Genomic DNA, 10,918 nt, shown 5'->3' on the forward strand with positions numbered 1-10,918 from the left:
TTTAGTCGGGTCGCGAAACTGGCAAACTGTTTTCTTCCCCTCTAGTCTGAGAAGAAAACATTTGTTTAAAAATCTTGATGATATTTCTAAAGAAAATATGAACCAAATAGTTTTTTAGTGAAAAAACTATTTACTTTGTATTTCTTAAATACCTTGTATTTAAGAAATTTATTTCATAATTATATATGTCGTTTTCCCTGTAAAGACTTTCCTGTCCGTTTTGTGACAACACACCTTTTTTCAATTGCAATTTTATTAATGTTTGTATTAATGTTGAAGAGCTACTTAGAAAACATTTTCTGGTGACTTACTACTCCCCTGTGGCAGGATTTAGGTTTTAATTAAAATTTAATCTGACAGAAGGACGATGTTTCCACCTTTGTTTGAACCTCTACGTATCTTTGTCCATAAGTTGCTGTATGTTATTGTGGCAACCTGGGGTGGATTTTCTTTAAGGTTATGAAACACAAATAGGGGATGTTAAGGTTTGTAATGAATGAGAGAAAACAACAACGCCACCTGGAATAACACTCCAGGAAAATTTTATTTTAAGGGCACAGGTAAGTTTATGCTGGAAGAAGGAGACAAGATTCAAGAAGTGCTGCAAGATTTATTAGAATTCAACATTTAAAAAGACCTAAAATAGAATGGTTAAGACACAGTGAATGCGGTTTAACAAAATTGTTGGTTGTAGTAAAATATGTTTAAATTTCAAGGGACACAGAGGCTTACCAAGCTGTGAGGGAAGGGGCAACGTCCAGTGAAGAAAAAGGGGCACTACAAAAACACAGCAAACAAAGAAAAAGGTGCACCAACAAAATAAACACATAAGACAAGACACCGCCACAGCAGCCTCCGTCCCTGAAAGAAAACAACCTGAATAAATCAGTGATACAACAACAAATATAATATTGCACTTAGTCCGTTTAAGCCTCTCAACACCCCAGTCAGCAGGGGAAGGCCTGAGCTGATCTTTTAAAATGTTCTCTGTAGGCAAAACAGCCAAATCCACCTGGATGCAGCAAACAGAAAGGGGCAGGGATGGACCACTGGCAGTCTGACCTTATTTAGAAATGGGACTTTGTCATGAAGTGCGGTTATGAAGGTGGCGAGGCAGACGCAGCGGACCCAGGTTGTAGAGAATTAATGGTGATTTAATGTGAAAATACAATCCCAAAGTCCAAAATCCAGGCAGCACAGAATGAGCAGAAGGCTATTAACTCAAAAACTGGTAGCAACTGGTAATAATCCCATAGACTGCGGACTAGACGACAAGACAATGACCCGACAAAGAACAAGGAACAAGTGGGTTTAAATACATAGGGAGACAATCAGGAGACAGCTGGGATGGACAGGACAACACGGAGACTCAATTAAGTGAAAACGACTCAAAAAACTAAATTAACATGGAGAAAAAACCAAAACCTTACAGACCTCCGGATGCAAAGGGGGCGCTATTTCTTATATTATCTGTGGTTTCCCCTTTATATTTTCTTTAGAAATCTGTAATGTATCTTAATCTTTGGGAAGAAGTTTCACTCTCTACATGTATTTGAACTTCTCTCACAGTTCTTAACAAATGGGATCTTTGCACGAACGGCGCTGACGTCACATCCGCATGAGCGAAATGTGGCTTTCTTGTTTCCGCTTTAAGTTTCCATGACAGCTGGAAAAGACAAAGTCGTATTTCAAATGCAAATAAAGCAATAAAATGCACATTGTTGGCTTTCCAAATAAAATGGGATTTAAGTTTTCATGGATTTCCAAGCGGTCCTGAATTAAGAAGACGGTGGCTTGTAAATATTCGTCGCTACCAGTTAAAGCTAATGCCGCACAGCAAAGTTTACAGTCTTCACTCCGGATCAACTTCTTCAGCCTAAAACTACCGGGGGGGGGGGAAGGATGGTAAATTAAGGAGCCTCCTGTGTTATTTCCATGGAATCACTTCTATATTCAGCCTGAAAGAGTTTATGGGAACGAGAGAGCAGACCAGAGCCAGACAGCCGAGCTACTGATCCAATAACAGATGGTGTAAAAACAATAACATTATTTCTAACTGCTTGTTTTTAGTTTTGGTCCTTTTAATAACAAGTTTAGCAGCCTTTAAAGCTGAAATGTGTTCAATAATTTAAAATCTGTTATGTTCTTCATTAATAACCAGGAATAAGCACAAAAGAGACAATCTGATCAGATAACAGCCGTTTATTTTGTAGTCATGTGACAGTGGATATTATTACTGATTATTACAAACAGCAGCTTCACTTATTCAGAAATAAGATATTATCACAGATCAACTTGAACACAATAACTTTAAACCCCAAATAATTCAGGTGTAAATCATAAAATGAATCAAATGAAAACTGAAATTTAAACATTGACTAAACTTTGTGATTTTATGATGCTGGAAACATTAAGCTACAATACAGACACAGAGCAACCTATGATTTTGGATTAATTGTGTCATCTATCCACTTCTTATAGCCACAGACGTCCATGACACCAGCTGGTCCATTGTCTGCATACTTGTAGCTTGAAGTGAAAACACAAACACCATACAGCCTGTTCTTGAACACAACTCCTCCACCAGAGTCGCCCTGTGACAAACACAAAGCTTTCAGTTTATATGCTGCTGTGATTTATCCAGTAAAATGGAGACAATATCAAGGTTTTGTGCAGAAAATGATTTAAAGACTGACTTACTTTAGATGAGTCTTTCTTAGAGCTTCTCACACTGTACCACTCCTGGAAACTGTACTCAAAGAACTCATGGTTTGCCATAAGCTTTTCCATCTTTTCATGTTTATCAATTTCAATCTCTGCACACTGGAGATCATCTGAATGATGATGGACTGTAGAGGAAAAGCAGCACCAACATGTAAGGTCAGTTTAAGTGTTGTCACATTTTGCTCAGGATATCACTTTGTTATCTGTGGTTATTAAACTGCAGCATGTTACTTGTATAAAAAGTATTTTTTACATTTTTATCAAAACTGTCACTATATCCTCATGGTAAATATGAGACAGATAATCTATGAAAACATTGATCTCCTCCACCTCCTCCCTGTTGTCCCAGCTGTCTGCAGAAATGCAGAACTCCAGGTCAAAAACAACCAATCAGAGCCTAGAGGAGGGTCTTAGTGCTGTCAATCAATGCTAATGTACATCCTGCTCCCTTTACAGGGGAGGGACCTGTAATGTTGCTGGTTCTAATTTTCAGGGTAAGGTCACAGTTTTCTCAAGACTTCCTATTTCAGCTTTAAGCCGTTTATCTCAGAGAGTTTGATGATCAAAACTAAGTTCAGCTGCAGCAGAGTGTAACAATGGTTTGAATTGTCTGAATCATTGTGAGGTAATAACAACAACAATGAGAAACATGAACATTCATCTCACTTCTTTTGCCAAACAGGCCAAGTTTTGATCCTCCAAAACCTGCAATCTGAACCTTGGTGCCGCTGAAACACAAGAAAAACAAAATAAAAATAAATCACTTTAAGAAAAACAACTAACTCTGGGAGACCAGAGCTCAAAGGTTTTCCTGGATGAACTTTGCATCATCTTGCAGATCAAGAACCAAATTCTGACATTTGAGAAGATACAACTTACAGTAGGAGAGTATCTGGACAGGCAGCTAGTCTGACTGGTTGGATTATTGTTAGTCTTGGCAGCTTGAGGAGCATGATGTCATGTTTACGACCGTTGCTGTCTCTATAAATCTCATGATGAGTGATTGTATAAATCTGCTTTGGAGCACTTTTAGGATGAACTCCTACATGTGCCTCAATAACCCTAGGCAAATAAAACACAATTAATAGAGAAACAAATAGTTATTGGTGATTTTTCAGTAAAATGTTTCCTGACTCACCATCCTGGATCTGACTCCCAGCAGTGAGCTGCAGTCAGAACCCACCGATGACTGATCAGAGATCCTCCACAAATATAGTCCTGTGTCTTATTATGTCCATAAATCTTCACATGATACCTACGCTCATCGTCTCTACATTTCTCACCTCCAATAATTCTCTTCTGCAGAGACACTGAACTCACTGCAACACCTGGAGAAGAAAGTTGCTGTTTTAGCAAATTAAATTCACACAGTAGAAATAAGGAACCAACATGACAGCTTATAATGGAATGGATAAAATAAAATACAGATCAACATAATTCATAGCATTCAGAGCCAGTGGAAATGTCACCAGTGTCACCAGTGTCTCCAGTGTCTCCAGTGAGTCCAGTGTGTCCGACTCACCCAGCCCCAGCAGCAGCAGAACCTTCAGCAGAGCCATTGCTGGTCCAGCTTCCTGTGAATGTCTGCAGTCCTGCAGGAGCTTTTAAACTCTGTTCACCACTTCCTGTTGGACAGGAAGCCACCAATCACAGGACGGACACTGATCTCTGCCAGGCTGGCTAAGGTCTGATCCATGGTTCTGCAGGCTCTCTGTATAGTTTTTATTGCTGGCTGCTCAGTCAGTTTCAGTCCAATAGTTTGCATAGTGGACAGTGGACAGCCATCCAAAAGCCATTTCTTGTGTTTATTTGGGCTTTTATATTGTAAATGGACACAGACCACTAAGGTGGACAACAGTGCATCATACAATACACTGCCAACTACTGGCCATCCTCTGCAACTGCAAGAAAATGTAGTTAAATCCCATATAGCGGACAGATAAAAAAGCATGCAGACAAACTCAGGAAATATCCAGTCCCTCCTTCTGCTGTAGAAAACTCTAGCAGGTAAAATATTTTGTAACATCAAGCAACTTCTAAAGACTAATACTACTGATGCAGTTTCCAAATAACATCTTTGTATTTGGAGAAATTACGAATGATCACCTGTCCGCTAAAGTGGACGTCGGGCATCAGTGACAATATTTTTTTTTTCTTTTTGTGGGCTTATATGAAAGTGGGCTGACAGGAAACGGGGAAGACATGCGGCAAATATTGTCGGGTCCGGGAGTCGAACCTGCTACGGCCGCGTCGAGGACTCAAGGCCTCCAAATATGGGTCGCGCTGACCGCTACGCCACCACGGCACGCCCCAGTGACAATATTTTGACAAGTATTTATTGATATCATTACTATGACTATAAATCTACAATATGCACCATTTCCAGCGAATATCTTGGCTGTAAAAATATTTTTATATTTTAGTTCTTAAATTGAAGATTTAAGGAAAAAGTCCATTGTTGCCATTTTATTTTGTAGCAAAGTTGGGCTTTATTGTGGTTCTGAAAAAATATTTTTATTTATATTTAAATGTTTACATTACATATATTCATTCCTAACTGACCATGATGGACAGAGTGACTTTAAAGTTCAATGCATTCCCACCGTCTGTCATGATGTGTGTGGTTGAAGTGTGGACCCAAATGCAGCAGGCAGGAGACGTAAAAGTTCTGTTGGAGATTTAATTAAAAATCAAACTTACCAAAAAAAACACCAAAAATTTGTAGGCTACTTTGCCCTGAATATTATTCTATTATTAATATTACTATCACTATTGCTGATGATTTAATTTTTATGGTTGTTTCTATATTTATCATCAAAAATAATTTTCCAGAGGACAAAAAAGCCATGGGAATAAAACATTTTTTTACAGGCGTCTACAAAAAATGCAATGAATGGACATTCAACTTAGAAGCGGTAAGCCTATCAGCAGCCAATCAGAGTGGACAAAAATATGCTTCTGTGCCATTTTCTAATGTTAGATGTTAAATATTTCACAAAATGGCCAGATAAAAGATGTACAACAATACCACTTTAAACTTTGAACTATTTGTGAAAACACTGTGCTCTGCAACATTAAAACACGGATAGAACAGAAACGATATCAGTCGTAGCTCTTCTTATCTTCAGTGTTTATTTCTGGTGGTGCAGCTCTGTGCTGCCTTCAGGAGAATGGGATATCAGAGTATCATCTATAAAATTTCACCCACATGGCATTTACTGTGCAAACCAGAGCTTTCGGTAGAAAAACAAAAGTTCCAGATCCTTTTAATGCCACACAAATATGGGACAGAAACATGGATGGTATTTTTTAATAGACCTGTCTATAGATTTATAGATAATGGTTTTTCTGGACATAAATTACAAAGAATAAAGCTGGTTCTTAATCAATCACATCAAATCCTAATGAGTCAAACTGAAAGTGTCATGGAGTCACTAAACAGCATCATGGCATTAACACTGACATGAAAAACAATATTGAAGAAATAATTATATAAAACAAAATCTAATTAAAAATATAAATAAGTGATAAGTTCCTTATTACTGATATTGTCTGTAAAATATATTTCTTCTTAGTACTAGATGTGGTCTCAACAAACCCAACAATATTATTTTACCTTTTATCTGAAAATAGTGTCTGTCTGTTCTTGCCATACAAGCCTCTGTATTAATTATTGCTCAAAAGGTCTTGCCATACAAGTTTATTCCTGTTAATTTAGTTTCTTAGTTTATTCTTGCATTTTGTTCTTAATTCATTTCCATTTAGTTTTCTTTGAGTACTATTATCCTCTCTTGGTTTATTGTTATGTCCTCTTCAGTTTTTCTTCCTGTTGCCAGTTTTATTTTATCGTTTGTATTGACGCTCATCACCAGTAATCTTTACTCATCACGCCATTCACCTGCTGCACCGCCTCATCACCTGATCTGTACCTAAAAGCTTTTTCCTTTTCACTGTTCACCGCCGAACTCTCTGATCCGGATTCACATCTAGTTTGCTGCTCCTTCCGGTTCTCTTGTTTCGGAGTTTTTATCGTTTTTTTACGGTGCGGGGCGGTCGGGAAGCGCAGCGATGGGGAAAGGCGGACTGACGTAAACCTTTTAAAATAACGGGAAAATCCCAGTATTCTGATGATTAAAATTCAAAAGTGCTGTGGTACTGTTTCATACCGGATCACTTACAGCACCAACAACTATCAAATGAACGATCTCTATGGTGGAATCACCCATGGAGGGATTTCTTTATTTAACTTAGTTCATTTTTCTGAGGGACACGCAGTGAAGGTAACGTGATTTTAGTCATCACATGTTTATAAGAGCGATATCCTTCCATGGAAGCGGGCAGCATCCAGACGGACAATAAAACACCTTTTAATATAAGTTGCTGCTTTGACACAGCCCTGCCAAAACATATGTACAGAAATCCTCAATAAAATATTTGAAAATCAGACACCAGACACACAGCAACGTCATTAATCGGTGTAACTCTGAGGAGCTGCGCCAAGAAGCTAAACACTGAAGAGAAGAAGAGTTGCCATCGATACAGTTGCAGCCAAACGTGTTTAAATGTTACACAATACAGTTTTAGCAAGTTGCTCAAAGTCTAAACTTGTATTGTTGTGCATGTAAGGCGTAAAGTTGACCTTGGAGCAAACGCCACCCAACGGAATCGCAGCGCCCCCATTTGGTAAAAAACTCCACCAGCGCCCCCTGCAGTCCTCTGAACGCCCCCCGCGGTGCGGCACCGCCCCTGTTGAGAAACGCTATGCTAGTAAAAAAATTAGAATACCTTGAAAAAGTTGATTTAAATTGCTTAATAAATATTTCATTTGAAACTGTGACATTTACCAATGAATGAATAACATGTCGAAAATATGACTGAAATTGACAAGACGAAGGAGATGATCGTCGACTTCAGGAAGAACCGGCCCAGCCACGCTCCACTGCTCATCAACAGCTCGGCTGTGGTGGTGGTCAGCAGCACCAAATTCCTGGGGGTGCACATCACAAACGACCTCACCTGGACTGGGAACACCACGTCTCTGGTCAAGATGCACAGAAACGCTTGTATTTCCTGCGGAGGATGAGAAGAGCACACCTGTCCCCGCCCATCCTCAAGACGTTCTACAGAAGCACCATAGAGAGCATTCTGACCAGCTGCCTCTCTGTGTGGTGTGGAGGCTGCAGCGCCTCCTACTGGAAGAACGTGAGGAGAGTGGTGCGGACAGCAGAGAGGATCATCGGGGCCCCCCTTCCCTCCATTCAGGACATTTCATCCCAGCGCTGTGTGTCCCGAGGCCGAAACATCGTCAGTGACCCCTCACACCCCCACCATGGACTGTTCTCCCTGCTGCCCTCTGGAAAGAGGTTCTGCAGCATCCGGTGCAGGCCCACCAGGTTCTGAAACAGCTTCTTCCCACTTGCCATCAGACTGCTGAACTCTTAACTGGACTGCACTCAAAATCTGGTCTCCACTTTATACCTTGGACATGTACAGAGCTAAATAACTTATATTTTACTGTCATTCCTGCACTTTATATTCTATATTTATATTTATATTCATATTTTATACTGTATTTTATTTTATTCTGGAGTAACCTCACAACATTGGAACCTCAAAACATTGTCCTGAGCCGTATGCAACAAAATTTCGTTCTGTATACACCCTGTGCATGCAAAATGATAATAAAGTCAGTCTAAGTCTAAGTCTAAGTCTAAATTAACCTCCATTGTTTTCTTTGTCAACAGGCTAAATGAGCCAAATTATTGCTGTCAATTTGTGGAGCTAAAAAGCAGAGGTGGGGACTCGAGTCACATGACTTGGACTCGAGTCAGACTCGAGTCGTTAAAATCACGACTTGAGACTTGACTTGAAAAAATGCTCAAAGACTCGGACTTGACTTTGACTTTCATGCCATTGACTTGGGACTTGACTCGACTTGAAGCTGTTTACTTGAAAAGACTTGATATTTTTTACTCAAAGTCTTAAAATTTAAAACACATTATTTATAAAGTGGCGTCATTAATTAATTTCACTCATTCCGTATCAATATGCGCAGACAGTCACTATGTTTTTCCTCTCTCCTTATGTATGTATGTGTACGTAGCTGCAGCACAACCAATCAAATTAACAGGATTTGGACGTTTAAAAAAACGCGGCAAAGCTACAGAGCTCAGGGAACGAAATACGAAATAACCGCTCGAATATGCTTCCGCGAGTAATTTCTTTAGGCTACGTAGGTTATGAACTTTCGACTAAAAAACGAACTGCAACTTGTAAAACATGCAAGAAGAGAATATCGGATGGAGATGCCACGACGTCCAACTTTGTCCGGCATTTGAAGCTTCACAAAGATCGGTAGGTGGCGCTTTTCTTTTGCTGTAAGATAGTTGACTTTAGCTAACTTCGTGTTAGCATGTGTACTCCGGGTTAAATTGGTGATGATTTACCATAAATCCGGTCCTTCAAATGCCTCCACAAATAATGTGCACCGTGTTAGCTCAGGAAGCCGGTGGATAGTGAGCGGGGCTCCGGAACAGAAAGCAGATTCTGGACCTGAACACAGGGAACAGAGTCTCTCTGTCCCATCATGATGATGAGCCGGGTCTAGTATCATCTAAGGATGGTTGGTGTATTTGAAGACATCTACGTTGGAAAATTATATTGACAATATATTGTTTACTGCAGTCAGTGCATTAAGTCAACTGTTTTTGACTTAATGACCGGCGTGACTGTCACATGTCGCACAGAACCCATTTCCAAGTAGTATAGCTTTGCTGGGAAAAAAAAAAAGACCAAATACAGTGACTGTCCCAAATAAATGTTGTGTTTAGAATATCTGTCCCATATTTACGGAGGACTGAAACTAACATACTTAGAAATAAAAGCAGAAAAATAAATGCACCAGACCTTCCTGAGTTTACTTGTGATAACTTCATTTATACTTATTGCATTTTTTGAAAACTATGATTGTTGTAGTGTTGATGTTTATTTATGAATAGAAGGAGTAAACTGAAGTCAAATGTAATTCATGAAAGGCTGTAATTTATTTTCTGACATCTGTTTACTTCTGACAGATTTGAAGAATACCAGATGAATAAGAGGATCACAAATGAACCTCAAATACATATTTTAAAAAGAACAAATGGTCTAATATTTGAATTTTATGTATAATTGCAAATTATATTAAAAAAAATAAAATAAAAACGACTCGAAATGACTTGAAATTAAAGGTTCCTGACTTGAGACTTGACTCGACTTTTGCCTGTCTTTACTTGAGACTTGACTCGGACTTGAGGACAGAGACTTGAGACTTACTTGAGACTTGCAACACAGTGACTTGGTCACACCTCTGCTAAAAAGTACAACTAGAAAATCAAAGGAAAATATTTGAAATGTACAGTAAAAGTATTTTTGCTTTCCAAAGTCATCGCTGGAGATATTTGACTGTTCAAATGTGTTTTGTTTTGACTTGTTGTATACACAGAAAAATTCAATGTGGAGAGACTCAGACGGAGAAAGATGGCGATTAAAAAGGTTTATTGACATACATGAATTAAAGTTCTTTGGTGGTGGGGCCCCGGTGGAGGACATCGAGCTGTGAACTGCAATAAGCTCAGATGAGCATTCCCGATGCTGATTAGGAATGTCATCCCCGGGACCCAACACTGGTGGTGGAGGTCAGTGAAGGATACCTGCCTGGAGAGCCTGGAGAGCCTGGAGGTGGAGGTGGAGGTGGAGGAGGGTTGAGCACAGCTGGAAAGCAGAAGATGCCATGGATGGAGGTCCTCATCAACTGGGGCTTGGTCTGAGATTGGCCATAACATGGCTTGGTCCAGCACTGATAGGTCGATGATGAGGAGCGAGACGCGCCGATTGGATGATCTTCCAGTTTGAATTTACTCCGAGGCTTCATTTCATTCTAATCACACATGTTCAGTAGAGTGAAACAAAAAATATTTCAAGACTTTACTTTTGAAAACATTTTTCTCTTTTTTGCAACAGACACAGCTTACTTTGTGAACATTGTCATATTTCCAAGATGGCAAAAAATACACATTAAAATGTATGAATATTAAATTTAACAGTCTGTGATTTGACAGACTTGATTTTAGAGATAGACTTAGACTTAGACTTAGACTGACTTTATTATCATTTTGCATGCACAGGGTGTATACAGAACGAAATTTCGTTGCAT

The 10,918-nt window shown here is 39.3% G+C and overlaps 1 protein-coding gene across 1 annotated transcript; it reads right to left on the bottom strand.

Moving 5' to 3' along the window:
• Positions 1-2,225: 2,225 nt before the first annotated feature.
• Positions 2,226-4,294, bottom strand: LOC116716889 (kallikrein 1-related peptidase b11-like). Its single transcript, XM_032557855.1, has 6 exons — positions 4,247-4,294; positions 3,863-4,052; positions 3,604-3,786; positions 3,391-3,452; positions 2,701-2,849; positions 2,226-2,594 (listed from the first exon to the last, which is right to left on the bottom strand). The coding sequence occupies exons 1-6, from the start codon at positions 4,281-4,283 to the stop codon at positions 2,439-2,441; spliced, it is 777 nt and encodes a 258-aa protein (XP_032413746.1). The 5' UTR covers positions 4,284-4,294; the 3' UTR covers positions 2,226-2,438.
• Between the last annotated feature and the right edge of the window lie 6,624 nt (positions 4,295-10,918).

The sequence above is a fragment of the Xiphophorus hellerii genome, chromosome 3 (genome assembly GCF_003331165.1).
Source record: "Xiphophorus hellerii strain 12219 chromosome 3, Xiphophorus_hellerii-4.1, whole genome shotgun sequence".
In the NCBI taxonomy this organism is placed as follows: Eukaryota; Metazoa; Chordata; class Actinopteri; order Cyprinodontiformes; family Poeciliidae; genus Xiphophorus; species Xiphophorus hellerii.

Excerpts from the sequence above, each read along its gene's own strand:
- LOC116716889 (XM_032557855.1), bottom strand. The coding sequence starts at position 4,283 with ATGGCTCTGCTGAAGGTTCTGCTGCTGCTGGGGCTGG. Across the intron at positions 3,787-3,862 it reads TGGGAGTCAGATCCAGGATG|GGTTATTGAGGCACATGTAG; the intron begins GTGAGTCAGGAA and ends TTATTTGCCTAG. Across the intron at positions 3,453-3,603 it reads TGTCCAGATACTCTCCTACT|CGGCACCAAGGTTCAGATTG; the intron begins GTAAGTTGTATC and ends CTTGTGTTTCAG.